The sequence below is a fragment of the Oncorhynchus keta genome, unplaced genomic scaffold (genome assembly GCF_023373465.1).
Source record: "Oncorhynchus keta strain PuntledgeMale-10-30-2019 unplaced genomic scaffold, Oket_V2 Un_contig_1863_pilon_pilon, whole genome shotgun sequence".
Taxonomy (NCBI): domain Eukaryota; kingdom Metazoa; phylum Chordata; class Actinopteri; order Salmoniformes; family Salmonidae; genus Oncorhynchus; species Oncorhynchus keta.
Genome location: NW_026281022.1, coordinates 194865 through 215476, shown reverse-complemented (window position 1 = coordinate 215476; position 20612 = coordinate 194865). Strand labels below are relative to the sequence as shown.

Here is a 20612-nt window from a genome sequence, read left to right as displayed (position 1 = left end):
CAGTGGCAATTGAGGAATACTGTCAGTAGAACAATAGTCAATTGGTCGATTCAGGGTCCTCTGACTATGATGGAGGGTATCCACAGCTTTTTCATACCATTCTTGGGCAGCTATAAAGAGAGACGTGAGCCATTAGATTATGGCTATCAGGATGGCGATCGCTGCCACGGGACAAACAGTGTGGATACCAAAGGACAGACTGTATGTGATCGTATCTGATCACATCTCTATGAACCCACTCTAAACCAGAACAGAGCTCGAACCAAAGTCATTCAGCTCACATCTCTGGCCCAGTCCCCAAGTCCAAAAACGTCCCTCTGTATATTATCTGTACAGACGATGTATTGCCTTTACAGCGCTGACACAGCAGAGGAATCTTTCCATAAACAGATGTGTGTGTGAGAGAGAGAGCGAGAGAGAGAGAGAGAGAGAGAGAGTTTGTCTACTGTTGGACTGAAGGGAGGGAATCTACACACTTCATAAATATTTATCTCACACATCAGTCTCTCATTTATTGGCAATAAACATCTCCTGCCTCTGACGTCTGCAGCTCATACAGGCTACGGAGGGCAGGAAGGCACATCCAGTGATAGGAGTAACTGTAGATGTATTCTAACCATGTCTGTGACATTGGTTTGGAAGAGTGAATATGACAATGAGAATATAGTACTTAATGTAATTGGATGGCGCCAACTTTTTGCATTTGTAATATTCAGTCAATTGTAGTTCTCAGTTTTCAGCCATGTTGTACGTGACCCTGTGTTGCTAGTTGCTGCAGGTGAAGAGGAGAGGTGATGTCCTCAGGACCTTGCATAGCGAACAGACACACGCCTCTCTGCCTTTTTCTGTCTGGAACATTGGCTCATTAGGGAAGCTGATTAAATCGATGGGACGAGGGTCGGGCCAACCACTGGAGGAAGAAATGCTGTGCTGGGATGAAAATGGAGAGAGGGAGGAGGAGATGAAGGAAGACAAACACAGAAAGAGGTGGAGGGACGGACGGGAAGTATAGGGCTGTTGGCAGAAGGGAAAGAGGCATGGACAGAAAGAGTGTGGAGAGTTGAGGGAGAGAGGAATAGGCAGAGTGGGAGAGAAAGATAGGAATGTAGTGTTAGTGATTGTAGTTGTCGGCTCTGAGGGCTCTTCGCCACATGTTTTGGCTGTGCAGGGAGACCAGACGTTCCTTTCTAATGGAACCCTACAGAGCACAGGCGAAAAGCCACTCAAATCCTCTATCTAATGAAATGACATCATGTGTCTGCGTGCCTGAAAAAGAGGGGATGTCAAGAGAAGTTAGGAGGTATGGTACTTTTTCTCTTTTACATTTCAAACATAGTTTTAATTGAGGACTAATTAGGTTCCAGGACACCGGCCCTCAAGATTAAAGGAGAACGTTGAAGTTTCAGAGAGACAATAATGAGGGTATGTTGTACTTTCTATGTGTGCTGTTTGCCCAACAGCCCAAGGCATTTCATTATCACCCTCATTCATCTAATCATCAGATTTTCTGAACCACTTTAAATGGGGCTATGATTGTGATTGGTTTGGGGAGCACACACTGTCCTGGTTCTTCTCACTTTAGCCCAGTTTGTGCTCCACTTCTGTCTGATGCTGCAGTAAAATGGATTTTATTACATTCTTTTTTTTTTTTGAAACCGAGTTCAAAAAGTTTTGGGTCCCATTTCTTATCTCCTACTCTTATTATGACAGTGGGCACAGCGCCCTCTTGTCTATTACACTGACCACCTGTTAATGAATGTATATCATGTCTCATTCCTGCTGATCATGATAATAAGAATAGTGTTTTTCACAAGTCTAACAAGTCTAAACTTCAAAGCTCACCTCAAGTCTTGGAGGAATACAACAAGCACATACGATTTTTTGTTATCAAGCTTGTAACATAGTCCCCACTCCCATTGAAATGTTACCTGGTCCATTTTCCCTCAGATATTTTTATTTAAAATAACCAACTATTCTCTACCAGACACGGTCTGCAGTAGGACCCAGGGGCCACCGAGGCGCCGACTCCACAGGGCTCACGAGCTCGTGTGTAAAGAATTGACACAGCCAATTTGTTTCAGTGTGTGGAGAGCCTGAGTGAGGTGCGTGCTTAGAGGACCTATAAATTGTGAAGATGTGCATGGCTTAGACAGTTCGTTTTCAACACCAGACAACTGAAATCTCATTTTCAACCACGACGAGCATAATACCGTATACAGATCCTGTGCGTAGTTTATACGACTTTGGTTGGACTGCAAGGTGTCGACAGGAAAATTGACCTTTCTTTCGCACATGCACAGCGACGCATGGGTGGAATGCTTCTAACGAATAGGTACTTTTATGGAGTTTCTTTCTTTACTTCGTCTTTGGGTAGCTTTGGGACACTAGAGCGCGGTTGCAGCTCCCCTTTTCCCGCGGAACTCTACCTGGATGGAAACCATGTCACCACAGCAACAGAACGAGCTGAGCCGCAGGACCTCACTCACCGGCGAGTCCAAGACCAGCACGCAACATGAACACAAGAGGGTAAATTAACGTGATAGGCCAAATCATGTGTTTTTACGCACTCATTCACATTAATGTGTGTGTGATTTGTTATGCGTTTCAAAACAGTGAAAATACTTTTTTTTGGTAAAGTAGCTTATTGCAATTGTGATGTTACGCGCTCTGTGCCCCGTAGCGCACTGACTCACACGGGGATTGCCGGTGCTATGTTCGGACTCGGTGTTCGCAGGAGGAGGGAGTAAATCGCCGTTAAACCGAACCCCCGGTTGTAGATACTAATCTGAATATCCATGGACAGACCCAGGAATTAGGCCCATGCAACTCAGTTATTTTCTGAAAACAGCACTACTTGTTGCATATCCATGCGTATATGTGAATTGGTGACATTTCAAAAGCGTTTCAATGCTCTGAAACCATAGATCTTATGCAGTATATCAAATATGACACCTTCGTTTGAAACCTTAGGCTTTTATAATATAGCCAACTGTAGGTTATTATAGGACAATGATCAACAGTTGGAATGTATAGATTCCCCCTCCGCAGTCTTCTGAATCAGTAGTTGTGTTTGTGTAAAAGCTGTGGTGTTCTGTAGCCGGGTATTCCAGTCTCTGGCACCACTATAGTGTCTGGCTGCGTGGGGACTGGAACCCTTTTGCAATAGGTTTTACCCACTGCTCTGCTTTGTGTGGAAATAGCAGATATAAGCAAGCCTGCCATTAATACAGTGACTGCTTCAGTAATTTATAGTTATTAAAACTGTTTAATTTATCTATCCAGTCACCAGACCTACGGTGCATTCAGAAAGTATTCAGACCCCTTGACTTTTCCCTCGTTTTGTTACATTACAGCCTTATTCTAAAATGTATTAAATTGTTTTTTTTCCCATCAATCTACACACAATACCACATAATGACAAACCAAAAACAGGTTTTTAGAAATGTTTGCAAATGTATAAACCAGAAATATGACCTTTACATAAGTATTCAGACCCTTGACTCAGTAGTTTGATGAAGCCCCTTTGGCAGTGATTACATCCTCCAGTCTTCTTGGGTATGACGCTACAAAGCTTGGCACACCTGTATTTGGGGACTTTCTCCCATTCTTCTCTGGAGATCCTGTCACGCTCTGTCAGGTTGGATGGGGAGCGTTGCTGCACAGATATTTTCAGGTCTCTGGATTGGATGCTAGATTGGGTTCAAGTCCGGGCTCTGGCTGGCCACTCAAGCACATTCAGAGACTTGTCCCGAAGCAACTCTTGCGTTGTCTTGGCTGTGTGCTTAGGGTCGTTGTCCTGTTGGAATGTGAACCTTCGCCCCAGTCTGAGGTCCTGAGCACTTTGGAGCAGGTTTTCACCAAGGATCTACTCTGTATTTTGCTCTGTTCATCTTCCCCTCAATCCTGACTAGTCTTCCAGTCCTTGCTGCTGAAACACATCCCCACAGCATGATTCTACCACTCTTACGGTAGGGATGGCGCCAGGTTTCCTCCAGACGTGACGCTTGGCATTCAGGCCAAAGAGTTCAATATTGGTTTCATCAGACCAAAGAATCTTGTTTCTCATGGTCTGAGGGTCTTTAGGTGCCTTTTGGCAAACTCCAAGCGGGCTGTCATGTGCCTTTTACTGAGGAGTGGCATCCGTCTGGCCACTCTACCATAAAGGCCTGATTGGCGGAGTGCTGCAGAGATAGTTGTCCTTCTGGAAGGTTCTCCCACAGAGGAGCTCTGTCAGAGTGACCATCAGGTTTTTGGTCACCTCCCTGACCACGGCCCTTCTCCCCCGATTGCTCTGTTTGGTGGGGCAGCCAGCTCTAGAAAGAGTCTTGGTGGTTCCCAACTTCTCCCATTTAAGAATGATGGAGGCCACTGTGTTCTTCGGGACCTTCAAAGCTGCAGAAATGTTTTGGTACCCTTCCCCAGATCTGTGCCTCGACACAATCCTGTCTCAGCTCTACGGACAATTCCTTCGACCTCATGGCTTGGTTTTTGCTCGGACATGCACTGTCAACTGTGGGACCTTATATTAACAGGTGTGTGCCTTTCCAAATCATGTCCAGTCAATTGAATTTACCACAGTTGGAGTCTAATCAAGTTGTAGAAACATCTTAACGATGATTAAATGATCAATGGAAACAGGATGCATCTGAGCTCAATTTCGAATCTCCTATCAAAGGGTCTGAATAGTTATGTAAATAAGGTATTTCTGTTTTTGCAAAAAATTCTAAAACCTGTTTTCTCTTTGTCATTATGGGATATTGTGTTTAGATGAGGGAGGGGGGTAATTTCATCAATTTAGAATAAGGCTGTAACGTAACATAATGTGGAAAAGGTCAAGGGTTCTGATTACTTTCCAATGCACTGTATATTACTGTGTCATAATAACTGTCATTACTAATGTAGTATAGATGCCTTCCTTATAACCAGTAGTGACAGCTGATGTCATCACAGGATAGGTCCTAACTGTTTAGGTTAACAGATTTGGCTGCTGACCAGCAGGCTAGATAACCCTGATGGGCTTAACATAAATAAGTGGTTCATTGAGGGAACTTGATTATGCCTAAAGTCATTATCTGTACAGTTCAGAATAACATGTTATTTAGCTGTTTACTTTGAGATAGAACAGGCATTGCTTTACATTGTTGCCCATGTGCCATGTATTAATAATAACCAACTACTCTGGTAACCAGGGTTGGGGAGTAACAGATTACATGTAATCCGTTACATGTAAGGGATTACAACAAAACGGTAACTGTAATCCGTTTAACAGCAAAAATATTGTAATCAGATTACAGATACTTTTGACAAAGTAGATGATTACTTTTAAATTCAGGATTTTTGCAAAACAAATCTTGGACTCTTCTCTGTTTTCTCAATGACACTCAAATCGGTATTGAAAAAAGGTGCAAATTTGAAGTTTGTTCCACCTGAGCGAGACTGACCATAAATCAGAGACCACTAGGATGACACACCACATGTGTTTGATGAATCACATGAAAAGAGCAGGAATGGGTTTTTGTAGGCTACAGTCCAATCTATGTCTTCCAATGGTGCGACTGCTGTCGCCATCCAATGTGAATAAACGCTTGGAGGTCAGGATGACAGCAGTGGTGTAGTCTACTGCATACAGATATCACTTATTATTGATATCTACATAGCTCAATGATGTGAAACACACTGCTGCTCTCTCATTTAGCGCCTTACGTGTTGTGGATGTCTGTTCACAAATCTAAATGTGTATTTGAACCCGATAATGGTTGAATTCAAGAAGTTTAAGCTGCCTATCAATCATTGTTTTTGAAACCAGTGGACAGCCAGTGAAAAATGGGCTCTTGCAACAGCTGCATAGTGCGGATCCCAGCCTAAAAGTGGGCTTTTATTGCTCAGTCAAATTCATGCTGATAAAAGAAAAAGTCCATAGGCCTACTGGACACATGCTCAAAGTTGCACACTTTTGATAGACTTAAAGGGGCAATCTGTAGTTGCTACATCCATTTTTGACTTATTTTGTACATTAATATATGTAATGTAATCTTTTTATTGTTATATGTAGTAGAAAGCGATGGGTTAGGAGAAGTCTACATAACCAACCCATAAAGTCAAATGTAACATCCATATATGGCCAGCTAATTTAACTTTAACATGGATTTATCCTGCAATAGATGTTGTTCAATTGGTAAAATACATTTTTGTCTTCTAATGCCTCTTAAGGGGAAAGTAATCTAAAAGTAACTGAATGTAATCAGATTGCGTTACTGAGTTTGGGTAATCCAAAAGTTAGGTTACTGATTACAATTTTGGACAGGTAACTAACTAGTAACTGTAACAGATTACATTTAGAAAGTAAACCTACCCAACCCTGCTGGTAACATGTTTTAATGCAATTAATCAGCTGTACATTGGTGACCTCAGAGGAGGTATGACTGACCCCAAAGTTGTACACAGGGTTACCTGTAGATTTCACAGAGGAATAACATCTGATTTACGTATTCACTTTATATTTTCTACCTTAAAATAAGATCATCCACCCTCTAATCCAATTTGGACTCCCAATTAATGAATGACATGTGTTGTCCCTCAAAAGGAAAGTCTCTCCAGAGCTCCCTACAGTCTACACTTACAGGAGACATCCCTCAATGAGAAAGAACCCCAGTCCTCTCCTGTCAGAGGGGACACCTCAGCCCTGTTATATAATTGAAACCTCCATTGTAAATTTCACTTCCCTCAAACTGTCCGTTTGGAGGCCATTCTAGCGGTGACTGCTGACACCAAAGTTGATGGCGAGTTAACATTTACACTAGATGTATGTGATATCTCTTTACCTCGGACTTGTGCAATGTCTAGGCTGCACCACAGTATGCTTTTTAACCAATGTCTAGGCTGCAACACAGTATGCTTTTTAACCAATGTCTAGGCTGCACCACAGTATGCTTTTTAACCAATATCTAGGCTGCACCACAGTATGCTTTTTAACCAATGTCTAGGCTGCACCACAGTATGCTTTTTAACCAATGTCTAGGCTGCACCACAGTATGCTTTTTAACCAATGTCTAGGCTGCACCACAGTATGCTTTTTAACCAATGTCTAGGCTGCACCACAGTATGCTTTTTAACCAATGTCTAGGCTGCACCACAGTATGCTTTTTAACCAATGTCTAGGCTGCACCACAGTATGCTTTTTAACCAATGTCTAGGCTGCACCACAACCAATAGGCTGCACCACAGTTTTTTTAACCAATGTCTAGGCTGCACCACAGTATGCTTTTTAACCAATGTCTAGGCTGCACCACAGTATGCTTTTTAACCAATGTCTAGGCTGCACCACAGTATGCTTTTTAACCAATGTCTAGGCTGCACCACAGTATGCTTTTTAACCAATGTCTAGGCTGCACCACAGTATGCTTTTTAACCAATGTCTAGGCTGCACCACAGTATGCTTTTAACCAATGTCTAGGCTGCACCACAGTATGCTTTTTAACCAATGTCTAGGCTGCACCACAGTATGCTTTTTAACCAATGTCTAGGCTGCACCACAGTATGCTTTTTAACCAATGTCTAGGCTGCACCACAGTATGCTTTTTAACCAATGTCTAGGCTGCACCACAGTATGCTTTTTAACCAATGTCTAGGCTGCACCACAGTATGCTTTTTAACCAATGTCTAGGCTGCACCACAGTATGCTTTTTAACCGTTGTTTATACGCTGTATGTGTCTGTCCAGCCAGCCAGCTGCTGCTGTGTACTGTAAATAAGGTAAAACCCATTAGAGAACATTAGTCAGAGTTGAAGACATATTTGGGCTGTTGGATCAGTCTCTGCTGTGTCTGTACAGCTCTCTCTGTTTCCCTCCATTTCCATCCATATTGTACCCCTCTCTCTCCCTGTTTCCCTCCATCTCCACCCCTATCATACCCCTCTCTCTCTCCTCCACAGAGGATGAAGTCTCTGAGCCATCGTCGACAGTCCGCTCCCTCTTTGGTCATCAACAAAGCCCTGACCAGATCCAGAACTTTCTCCAGGTACGTTGTGGGACCAGGGACATTTCACATAAACTAGGTGTAAAGGTCAAATCATAGCTCAACAAAAATTACACAACTCAACTTTTCCTGCAAATCTCCCATCAATATCACACGCGGCGCTTGAGTTAAGTGGGTTTTCCAGTTAGGATTCAGCTCTCAAGGTAGAGCTCTAAGTCAACAGTTTCCATTCTATTTCTATGGTTCTCTCTTGGCTAGAGAAGTGGCCATGGATTGTGATGATCATACATCAGAGAGGTCAAGGGTCACTCTGGCTGAACCTGAGGAGACAGTCTGTGAGTTTGTGTGTGCGTGCGAGTGAGTGTCTGTGTGTGCATGTGTGTTTTTGTAAGTGTGTGTGTGTGTACGTGTGTACCCTGGTCAAACAGGAGACAGCAGTGCACTCTTTATAAAAAATATATAAAAAAAAACAGGTTCTATGGCTCTCCCCATAGGATAAACCTATGTGGAAAGGGTTCTTCAAAGGGTTCTCCTACGGGGACAGCCTTTTAGGATCTAGATAGCAGCCTTTTGTTCTAAGAGTGTGTTATCAGTATGAGTTAGCTGTCTAAAAGGACTGACCCAAACAGGGAGACAGACCAGACATCCTCCTCCCAGCCTGGATGTGTGACAGGGTCATTACTGCTTAGACGACCCTTGGGACTCTGAGCTGTGATTGAGAGGAGTGGAAGGAGCTGGACCAAGTTCTTTAATTGAGTGAGAGTTGCGTCTATGTCTTCCAAATACTCAGAGGGGTGATCTCATAATCTGCACCACACTACAGACGCTTAACAGGAAGGAGTGGAACGACTTCATTACAAAGAGAGGAACAGAGTTTTTCCATCTGTTTGTGTGTGTGTTCACATGCTATATGTCAAGGCAGTTGTGAAGTGAATGGTTCACAATGATCTCCAGTTGTTGTTACACATACACACAAACACCAAGCTCCTAGTCCTAGAGTGGTTCTCCTCTCAGGCATCGCTAATCCTCTCAGATAGCTAATCCATCCCAATCAGGATCTGGGATCTATTAATATCCCTGGCTTTGACACTCTGTCCAGGGCAGTGAATAACCATATTAAAGAGATACTGGAGGTGTGTTCATCCGCCCTGGTGACTACTAACCTAACTGACCCCTTTCACAGCAGGGTCACATTCCATTTAATTACACACTTCAATCACAACCACATACCCCATAATGTTGATTCCCTGAACTGAATTTCCTGCATAATTTTTTTGAACCTTTTGTTTCGGTTGTATAATTTGGTAAGGAAAGAATATATTTATTTATTCTGGAAAACTGTGTTTAGATTGGATGTATATGTATACTTTCTACCCAGATTTAGATTGGATGTATATGTATACTTTCTACCCAGATTTAGATTGGATGTATATGTATACTTTCTACCCAGATTTAGATTGGATGTATATGTATACTTTCTACCCAGATTTAGATTGGATGTATATGTATACTTTCTACCCAGATTTAGATTGGATGTATATGTATACTTTCTACCCAGATTTAGATTGGATGTATATGTATACTTTCTACCCAGATTTAGATTGGATGTATATGTATACTTTCTACCCAGATTTAGATTGGATGTATATGTATATTTTCTACCCAGATTTAGATTGGATGTATATGTATACTTTCTACCCAGATTTAGATTGGATGTATATGTATATTTTCTACCCAGAGAGAGCTTCCTGGTTCCTGTGTGTCCAGAGACGTGCCCATTGGTCCAGTCGTTCCTGTGTCCTGATAGGGCGTTCCTCCTGCACGGCCACGTCACGCTGAAGACAGGGCTGCAGACTCAGGACAGAGACCTCTTCCTCTTCACTGACATCCTCATCATCGCCAAGTCCAAGTAAGAGCGAGAGAGGGATGAGGAAGGTGGGAGATAGAGGGGGAGGATGACTGCAGTGAATGAACATGAAAATGAGTGTGTGTGAGTGTGTCTCTGACATCTGTTTGTCATCCTCAGGTCTCCCACACACTTCAAGCTGAAGGTCCAGGTGTGTGTGGGTGAGATGTGGACAGCCCAGTGTATGGAGGACGTATGCGAGGGCAGCACCAACCCAGAGAGGAGCTTCGTCATGGGCTGGCCCACCTGCAACTGTGTGGTCACCTTCAGGTACACAACAGACATTCTGGGTCTGCACTCTGCACTGTGTATTTCTGAGCAGTGAAGCATTGCTTATATATACACAGCAGGGAGGCTGGTGGGAGGAGCTATTGGAGGATGGGCTCATTGTAATGGAATTAATGGAACTGAGTCAAGCATGTGGTTTCCATATGCTTGATGTTTTTAATACCGTTCCATTTACTCCATTCCAGCCATTACAATGAGTCTGTCCTCCTGTAGCTCCTCCCACCAGCCTCCTCCGATAAACATTATGACCGTTATAGGTTGTATATATTACAACCTGGTACATTTTTACAGGTGGTTCTATAAGTTGATGTAGAATGTGTTTAGGTTCTTATTTGACATGTTTAGGTTGATCGTGTTGTTGTTCTGACGTTTATGGTGTATCTTTACCAGCTCTGAGGTCCAGAAGGAGAGATGGCTCTCCATGCTCAAAAGGTGAGCAACAGACAAGCCTTCATGGTTTCTTCTACTGTAAACGTATGTTGACGCGTGTCCAGTATGTGTTCTGCCTGTGGGCTGGATCCTAACTTTCCTGTTTTTCCAGTCGATTAAAAGAGGAGAAGGAGAAGGATGATCCTAAAACCATTCCACTGAAGGTGTTTGGGAAAGGCATCGGGAGTTGTGCTCAGGTCGTCAGTAAGACCTTGGGTGTCAGTAACTCTGATTCAACCAATGAGGTTGTCCGACTCGCTCTTCAACAGTTTGGTGTCACGGTGTGTATAGAACTGAGCAATACTGTTTTTTTGTGTCTTGTGTTATCTTGACTAATGCAGTTTTTCGAGTGTTTTTGTTTATCTTGGATATCTTTGTCTGTGTTCCATAGAGCTGTGTGAAGGACTACCAGCTGTGGGTAAGCTCCAAGAGGGACAACAACCCTTACCCTCTCATTGGTGAGATTCTAACTAAGGTCTTGTCTACTGGTTGTTTCCCTGGTGTGTTAGTTGAATTAGGTGTTGAGTCAGGTGTGTTAGTGCTAGCCTGGAACTAAATCCTACTGGAACCCCTGACCTCTTACCTTTACGCCCTAACCCTCTCCCAGGTCATGAGTTTCCTTTCAGTATCCAGATGAGTCATATGCGGGAGCCCCTGGCCCATCCGGGCCGCAGGGACACAGTTCCACCTCCAGACAGACAGAGGGCGATGCACCGCGACCAGGTACAGGTGGACAAACAGTGCCAGTTCATCCTAAAGACCCGATGCAGCTCCACAACAACAACGCCTGTGATTGGTGAGGACTGAGGAGGCGCTTAATGTACAAATACCAGTCAATAAAAGGTTTATTAATGGTCTATTACTGGTCTGTTACTGATGGTCCAGAATTGGCTCGTTTTTTGTGTCACGCTTTCTCTTGTTACTCTATTGATTCCCTTTCTCTCCTCTCTCCTGTGTCGCACTGCAAATGATTTGATCTCTCTGTTGTGACCACGTCCTGTCTGACCTGACATCTCTCTCCAGTAGACCCAGCTCAGAAGCCCTTCAAGCGAAGGCGTTCTCTCATCAACTGGGCTTTCTGGAAAGGCTCCAATCCTAACCTCCACAGTTCCTCTACAAACCTCTCCTCTCCTGCCCCCGGCTACCTGTTTGGCCAATCGCTGAGCACCATCTGTTGGGACAACTCCCTGCCCAAGCCCGTCATGGTGAGTGAGGCGCTGATGTCGCAGTGACTTCCGAATGACATCATCACAGTGATTTGAGGAAGTCTGTTGAAAATGTATCACTCACATCTGCAACCTCGGTCTCTCTCTCTGTCTCTCTCTCTGTCTCTCTCTCTGTCTCTCTCTGTCTGTCTCTCTGTCTCTCTGTCTCTGTCACTAGGACATGCTGGTGTTTCTGTACAACGAGGGTCCATTCACGCGGGGGATATTCCGACGGTCAGCGGGGGCGAGGGCGTGTCGTGAACTCAGGGACAGACTGGACTCTGGGGCTCAGGATGTCCCACTGTCACGGGAGCACGTCTTCATCATCGCTGCTGTGTTTAAGGTCCACTCTCTAAAACACGCTAGACAACTCTGAAGTCTGTGGCAGAATTACATCAATTATACCAATGTTGTGGTGTTATGTAGGCCTTATGGCAGGCGGAGGGTTCAAGTGAAGTGGAACCAAATGTACTTTCATCACCTGAGGAAAAACAGGTTTAACCTTTGTGCTTAGTAAATCTGGTCACCTTGTAGGACCGTGGCAGATGAAGCTGTAAAGAAACATGCGGCTGTCAGATTGATGCTGTAGTATTGAGGTTGGGGGGAAAAAAACACTCAAATAACCGCCTTAAACTATATAACTGATCAATGCACCATCAAACCAGGTCATTTAATGCTTTAAAATGGCTGCAGAACTGCAATTTCTTACCGATCTCTAGGGCTTCCGACCTGTGAAATGACATCAACACATACAGGGGGAGTTACTGGCTAGCTACAGCGGCTCCATTTAGCTAACGAACGAGCTACGTCAGTCGTGGCGAGCATGACCAGAATGACACGTCGATGGACCACATTTACATTACATTTACATTTAAGTCATTTAGCAGATGCTCTTATCCAGAGCGACTTACAAATTGGTGCATTCACCTTATGACATCCAGTGGAAATGCCACTTTACAATAGTGCATCTAAATCTTTTAAGGGGGGGGGGGTGAGAAGGATTACTTATCCTATCCTAGGTATTCCTTAAAGAGGTGGGGTTTCAGGTGTCTCCGGAAGGTGGTGATTGACTCCGCTGTCCTGGCGTCGTGAGGGAGTTTGTTCCACCATTGAGGGGCCAGAGCAGCGAACAGACCACCAAAGGCACACTCCATTTTCTGTTTGAAAATTGAGAAAGAGGCGGAGTTGGACTGTTTTTCGTGCCCAAAGTCGACCTTTGAGCCTTGTGAATGACTAATGTCAGGGAAGGACATTGTCCTTGCTTGCCAAGTGTTACATTACACCTGTGCCCTTGTGGTGTGTTGTTGTCGTCAATCCAATTATCGACTCATATCTCTATGGGTGACACATACGAGCCCGTAGCAATGCAGCACAGGCTGTGACAAAAACGATCGCTAAATAGAGAAGGTTGTCCAATTTAATCAGTAGCTCATAATCTGGTCGAGATCCACTGAGTGAGTCTGAAGACGTTAACAGTTACATCTAAAAGTCTATGACGACAAATGAAGGTGTCCACCTAAAACTTCACCTCAAAATGAACTTCAATGACATTTTACTGTTGTATATTTTTTTCCACTATAAATTGTGTCAGTCTAGTGACTCTGGTCTCTGTCTCGACATTCAGGACTTCCTGCGGAACATTCCGGGCAGTCTGCTGTGTTCCAACCTCTATGAACAGTGGATGGATGTGATGGAGGAAGCAGAATCGGAGGAGGCAGAGGAGGAGGAGCAGGCACAGGATTTAACGAGGTAGACAGACACTTTCCATCCTCACCTGTATCAGCATTAGCCTACTCGCCCAGTAATAGGCTGAGTAATGAACCAGGTGATTTAGTTATGAAAGGGAAACTCCTCTATAGGGTTTTAAGAGTGCCAGGATCCACTGCTTCCCTCAGCTCAGTGTTCTAATCATGGAGAGTTTTATCTCAATGGTTCACAAAGCTTTTCAGCTAGCTTCTCTAAACAGGCAGAGCACAGGATTAGGGAACTGAAGAGAAGGACTGGACAGCCTCAGCACGACTGTAGGCCGCTTTAAAGTAGGAAAATATTGGGCAAACTGAATATTCCTCCTGGGCATTCAACTATTTGTTATCGATTCGTTCCACCCAGTCACAAGGGAGCCGAGTGAGTGAGTGAGTGAGTGAGTGAGTGAGTGAGTGAGTGAGTGAGTGAGTGAGTGAGTGAGTGAGTGAACTGTTATGTTATCATTCATTTCTGTGCTGGAAAGCAGAGTCCATGTTCAGATGGAGGTAGAGGTAGCCCTTTAAGACAGATCTAGGATCAGATTACCATGTTACTTGAATCCTAATCAAAACCATCAGGCTAATGAGAAACATCTGACCACGTATCAGTCATTAGGGGCAGCTTGTACCTACACAAATCAAATCAAGTTGTATTTGTATTTTGTTGTATTTTAAATGTGTGTGACTGTCCTTGTCTAACAGTGTTTTGTTACGAGTCATGTGTTGTGTTTTTTGTAGTCCCAGGAAGAGTAGCTGCTGCTTCTACAAAAGCTCATAGGGATCCAAATAAACATTTTGAGAACCAATAATAACCTTTGACCCATCTGTGACCCTCCTTCTCTGCAGGCTGATTGGTCTACTGCCCAAAGAGAACGCCCTGTTGCTACGCCACGTTGTCGCCGTGCTGCACGGTATCCAGGAAAACGCCCATGACAACCAGATGAATGCTTTCAACCTGTCTGTGTGCATTGCTCCCAGCATGCTCTGGGCTCCGGGCCCCAGCAGCCCCGAGGTGGAGGGGGAGGGCGCCAAGAAGGTGAGGAGAAATGCACATAAGCACTTTCCCTTGACCCCTAACCTTTTATCTAGGCTAGGCTCCACTTAAGGCTTTATCCTGTAACCTAGTGAATGGTCACTCAAACACTGGAAAACCACAGTAGAGTAACAGTTAACATGTAGCTGGGAACTCAACAGTAATGAGAAGGTAGCTGGAAACATAATGGGCTCGCTAGGAAATATGCAACGCTTTTCCTTCAGCCTGCAGGGTCAGCACTGTTCTCACACTCGTCTTGCGATGCACACACACACACACTCTAACCCTTCCCTCACAATGGGTGTTGTTTTTTTCTCTAATAGTGTAGCAGTTCATTCTAATTCTATGGCTAACAGATTTGTCTGACGGCTCTGCTAACATAGCAAAAATGTATTATGCAACAAAGTCTTAGGTTACAAGTAAGTTCATGTGTTCCATAGCCAGTTCAATAGCCCCTAGAAGCTTATCTCACGTGCCGAGACTGAAAATACAGACAGAGCGACATCAATGTAACCATCAGAGCCATTTTGGTGCTGCATTTGTGTCAGTTCATCACCATATCAACGGAATGTCCAACCCACTCGGAATAGATTGTTCTTTCTCTGAGAAGGTTATCTGGTAAATTCCCATCACTCACGTCACTCCTGCGTTCCTGTTTCATGCAGTTAGAAAGCTGTGAAGCCCTTTGTCCTAAGAATAGACCCACTTCTCTATCTTGGAGATTGATTTCTCATGAGAAAAACACGATGTGTCTTAAATGCTAGTTTGTTTAACTCAAGGCCTAATAAAAAGATACATGGAGCTCAGTATCTGTAGTAGTTCCTCCAGGTTAAAGACCTGTCCCCTGTCCTGTCCCCAGGTGTGTGACCTGGTGAGGTATATGATAGAACACTGCCAGGAGGTCCTGGGAGAGGATGTCACCTCCGTGTTTGGAGGTCTACCCCGGAAACGTGCCGAATCGGGTATCTCTCACACACACACACACACACTAACATCTCTGTTTATGCAAAGATTCCCCTGCTCAAAAGCACACACCATCTAATTTTCTCCTCTCTCTCTGTCCATCTCTCTCGCTCTCTTTCTCATTCTCTCCACAGACGTGTCTTCCTTCCACCTGACCGACTCGTCTTATGACAGCCTGGAGAACATGCTGAATGATGACAGCAGTGAGTCTCCATGCCTCCACACCTCACGGCGGCGCTGGAGAGCCAAGCCCCTGCAGGGCAGCCTGGACTCGGTCCTCACCCTGAGTGACTGCGACAAGGAGCAGCCCGACCTGGACACAGACCCTGACACCACAGACCCCGACACCACAGACCCCCAATCTGGCAACCACCACCACCGTGATACGATCACACAACCTGGATCTGGCAACCTCCTCCAGCCCTCAACCCCAGCCCGAGGTAGGACCAGGAAACTCAGCCCAGCTGTGCCCCCCTCCTCCTGTCCCAGCCCCCCAGCTCCTCGGATGGGGGTGAGGAGGTGCTCTGAGCCGGCCATAGGGTACTCTGTGGCCAGCTTTGTGGCGCAACTGGCAGGGAACGCAGACAGGCTGGGTAGCATCGATGACCTGGCTGGAGGTGGGGAGATGTTTCACAGCTTACGGAAGGATGGACAGACACACGGACTCACACACACAGGGGAGTGGAATGGCAGTAAGGGTGTGTGTGAGGCTTCGGGGTCACAAGGTACACAGACGCGACGCCGGGACGCGAGCTACTCCAGTCTCTCTTCGCCGCCCACCTCCCCCACCCCCACACGCTCCTCAGTGGACTCCCTGGACAGCCTCCTCTCCCACTCCAGCATCCAGTCCGCTCCATTCTGGCAACCCAGGGTGGGACCCAACGCCGCAAAATTGACTCCCTCCCCTGGTCCTCCTGTCCTTCCTGGTCCTCCTGCCCCTCCTGTCCCTCTAACCCCCATATCTTCCCCTACTTCAAAACATAATCTACCCATCCCCACCCCGGCTCCAGGCCAGGGGCTCAGTCCCAATATCTCCCCGCCGAAGGAGATCCCTTCCTGGGGTACGCTGAAGGGCTGCAAGGGGCTCCATCCCAACACCTGGTTGAAGAGAGGCCGCAGACTGTCGCTGTCGCAGCAGGAGGAGGAGGGGGGTGTGGTGAGTTCCATTACATGTGGTTGTTTATTAGTACTGTTCATTCATGGAATGTCTCTCTCTCTCTCTCTCACACAGACTCATCAGTTCTCTCTTTCTCTCTCTGTAGGTGGATTCCACTAACAAGACTCTCCCCACTAGCAAGTCATGTCAGGATAAAGGAGGGCTGAAACAGTCGTCTGAGAACCCGCCCAAGTCCAGCCTGGCCAGCTGCCCCCCAAAGGCAGGAGGGTTGCAGAATCGCGGCAGGGTGACCAAGGACCGACGATCCAGTCAAGGTTCGGTGAGCCCACCATCGCGCCAGAGGTCCCAGGAGCATTTCCACTCCTGCCACTCTCCCTGCTCCCAGCCCACAGACAGACCCCTCACTGTCAAAGAGCTGAGAGAGATACACAGCCAGGCCTGCGCAGCGAGCAACACAGGATATGATGTCACAAATCAGGGCAGTCGTACCCCTCCCCAACATGTGTTCTTTGGGCAGGGTGGACCCAGCTTGTCCCTAGCCAGGCAGAAGTCCCACTCCCTAGCCCCAGGTAATGAGGGTCTCTCCGGGGGCAGGTGCTCCCAGCGCCGGAGCTCCGAGCCTGGGGCAGCACATCTAGGCGAAGCCCTGGTTCTGGATAAGGCCTCACACCCAGAGAGGCTTCACAGAGAGGCCAAACTGGGTCAGAGGTCAAAGTCAGTGGACGGGTCCCAAGACCTGGGGTTGAAGGTGTCCTGCACGGACCAAAGCGGGGCTCCGAAGTTTTGCCTGTCTCCCTCTGCCACCAAGGCTGTGAGGGACTATTTCTCGCCTCACACGCACAGCAATCCCAATAGTGGTCAGCAGGTGGCGCTATCCCTGATTCAGGGGCAGAGGGAGCGGCTCAGGAGGTGTAGTGATCCCATGCTGGAGCCGGACTTTGACCAACTGCTCTTTGCTGAAGAGTCCTACGTGTGAGACCATCACTGGTTGTGAACAGTCACACTAAATGCTTCTACATACAGCTGTGAATGTACAGGTAGAGTCATTTAGGACCAGAACAGAATCAAAACATAGCGCTTATGAGAATCACAGATATAACAACCTTCTGCTTATTGTGGACAAACATTCCTATACTTACAATGCACTTTGCTTTTCAGAATCGATTGGTAATAAGACTATTCTATATTATTATAGATTCTACTAAAAGAGCTCACTGAAGTGAATGTATCATGTACGTATTAGGAGTAGCGAGGGAAGAGTAGTTTCAGATTATGTAGTTTCGTTTTAGATCGCAGAAGTGAACAAATGTACTTTAGGGATCAGGCTATTTGATTGGATTACATGTGAGATTAGTCACAGGGACCCTTGCAGTGAACTGCCTATGATCAGTATAAGATTACTAAAACGTTTACTTTTAAACAAAAATTCCTTACTAAACCGTGTCATATTTAGACAGTGTATGCGAGGCTGTGATTTTGCATTGACAGTATTTTGTAAATAACAAAGACGATCTTGACTGCCAATGAAGCAATGTTGATAATGACAAAGCAAAGTGCTTTAAGCTTACAGCTGTGGTGTTTCCTCAAAAGATTTCTCAAACTCTGTATTTCAATCTGTACTGTATATGTGGCAGGGTGTCAGAGATGTTGTTCTCTATTCACTCTGTATCGCTGAAGCGTTACTGATTCCTCGATAGAAATGTAAAGGTAATTTCCGATTGAGCTGACATACAGTAGGCAGCGTTTACCGCGAATGCAGTCTCCGCTAAAGCGGGAACGTTGCCTTTAAATTTCAATCACGCTCAAAAGCTGAACTTCCACGATGCGGATTGAATAGAGCCCTATGTTTGTATAGATCCGTTTGTCTGACAAGTATACATGAATTATATAATCTGTACGGTAAATTTACAGTATATGCAGTATGATTGTTAACTTATTTTCTACTTTAAGGTATTCATTTCATACTAATTGCTGCCAATTGTGTTATGTGCATTTTCACATAGCTTTCTACACCATAAATTGTGCTTTGTTCTCTTTTTGTATTTGTGCCCATAGGATGCTTTATAATGTTTAAAGTGTAAACGCTGTATTGAGATTGTACACGCTGGCAGATGCCGCCGCTGCTTAATTAAACTGGCTACTACACTCGTTTGATGTGTAATGCATTAGATAATCAGATCATAAAATAAAACAAACCACCTTGGCTAGTAAGACTAATGGTGCCGTTGTTTCGTTTTCTTTGAAATGTTCTCTCAGTCCAGTAGCACCTGGGAAACTGTCTTTTGAAGTTTGTATTAAACTCAACTACACCCAAACCCCACTGAACTCAAGTTCAGCCAATCACCCACTGTCACCTCAATCAGCAGGACTGGTGCACCCTGGGGACTCCAGAATTCCAGTTTGATGCCAAGCTGTTCTGAATGACTGTAAGAATTTATCTAATTCTGCCATGTTGCCATCCAATTAGCTTGGTGCAGTAACTTCCAACATAGATCCAGCTAATAATATCTACAAAATGTAGATCAGGGCGACTGTCAGTGACTGACATAAGAGAAACTACTGATGCACAACCACAGTTCTAAATTGCACCTTGTGTATTCTATTATAATTCCCAAAGGTAAATTGAGCCCCTGACTTGAGTCTCCACCCAAATTAAAATACATTTGTCTACAAAAGGGGGGCTGCCAGTTTCCCAACCCGGATGTAGATTGTATGTGGTTCCTGTTTGGAAAGAGATCAGCAGGCATTCGAAATCAACAGATTCTGGTTCTATGGTTTGAAAAGACTCTTGCCAAAGTAACTACACTGAACAAAAATAAATGCAACATGTAAAGTGTTGGTCCCATGTTTCATGAGCTGAAATAAAAGATCCCAGACATTTTCATAAACGTACAAAAATATTTCTCAATGTGTTTACATCTGTTAGTGAGCATTTCACCTTTGCCAAGATAATCCAGCCACCTGCCAGGTGTGCCACATCAAGAAGCTGATTAAACTATCATTACAATGGTGTACTTTGTTTTGGAGACAATAAAAGGCCACTCTAAAAAGTGGTTTTGTCACACGTCAGTCTAAAATTTGAGGGAGCATGCAATTGGCATGCTGACTGCAGAATGTCCACCAGAGCTGTTGCCAGAGAATAGAATGTTAATTTCTCTACCATAAACTGCCTCCGTTGTTTTAGAAAAATTTGGCAGAACATCCAACCGGCCTCACAACTGTAGACCATGTGTATGGTGTCATGTGGGCGAGCGGGTTTGCTGATGTCAACGTTGTGAACAGAGTGCCCCATGGTGGCAATGGGGTTATAGTATGGGCAGGCATAAGCTACAGACAAACACAATTGCATTTTAATCGACAGCAATTTGAATACACAGAAATACCTTAATGAGATCCCGAGGCCCATTTCGAAAGTATCTGTGACCAACAGATGCATATCTGTATTCCCAGTCATGTGAAATCCATAGATTAGGGCCTCATTTAAATTGACAGACTTCCACATGTTGCGTTTATATTTTTTCAGTATACATTAAGAGTGACGCATTTGAAGGACTGAAGTAATACTCCTTCCTGCTGTGTGTCATTTTCTCATTAAAGAACATGCAGGATCCATTTTCTATGGTTGAGCAATACATCATGTTAGTATAATGGTATATTCCCTTGAGGGTGGTTTCTCTTCAGAGCCAACAACAGGACATGGGACAGACAGAGAGAAATCAGACTAATTTAGAAAGTCAATTTTAATACAGAAGTTCTCTGACTAGACACAGATGAGTGCTATTTACAATTACGTGGAAGATGAAATTAATATTTGGTTACACGAGTGGTAGGACAACACTAAAGACAGTAAGGCTACACAACTTGATAAAACAAAGACTAGGGTGGCCATAGAAGTGACAAGATAAGGCATCCTAACCAGTCTCGCCTCTGGCCAGATTAATGGGTGTCATTCTG

General features: G+C 44.8%; 1 protein-coding gene across 2 annotated transcripts; it reads left to right on the top strand.

Annotated features, from left to right (window-relative positions):
* The first annotated feature begins 2002 nt into the window (after positions 1-2002).
* On the top strand, positions 2003-18806 carry LOC118363893 (rho GTPase-activating protein 20-like). Of its 2 annotated transcripts, none has more exons than XM_052504017.1 (15): positions 2003-2526; positions 7932-8017; positions 9714-9884; positions 10002-10151; positions 10560-10601; positions 10711-10879; positions 10990-11056; positions 11206-11394; positions 11625-11803; positions 11982-12146; positions 13428-13552; positions 14392-14581; positions 15438-15540; positions 15676-16697; positions 16804-18806. In XM_052504017.1, exons 1-15 carry the CDS (start codon positions 2431-2433, stop codon positions 17632-17634), a joined length of 3585 nt encoding a protein of 1194 aa, XP_052359977.1. In that variant the 5' UTR covers positions 2003-2430; the 3' UTR covers positions 17635-18806. The 2 variants fall into 2 exon arrangements, with proteins under 2 accessions (XP_052359977.1, XP_052359976.1); XM_052504016.1 differs by having other exon boundaries at positions 11622-11803.
* The last annotated feature ends 1806 nt before the right edge of the window (positions 18807-20612 follow it).

Excerpts from the sequence above, each read along its gene's own strand:
- LOC118363893 (XM_052504016.1), top strand. The coding sequence starts at position 2,431 with ATGGAAACCATGTCACCACAGCAACAGAACGAGCTGAGCCGCAGGACC. Across the intron at positions 10,602-10,710 it reads TGGCTCTCCATGCTCAAAAG|TCGATTAAAAGAGGAGAAGG; the intron begins GTGAGCAACAGA and ends CTGTTTTTCCAG. Across the intron at positions 14,582-15,437 it reads AGGGGGAGGGCGCCAAGAAG|GTGTGTGACCTGGTGAGGTA; the intron begins GTGAGGAGAAAT and ends TCCTGTCCCCAG.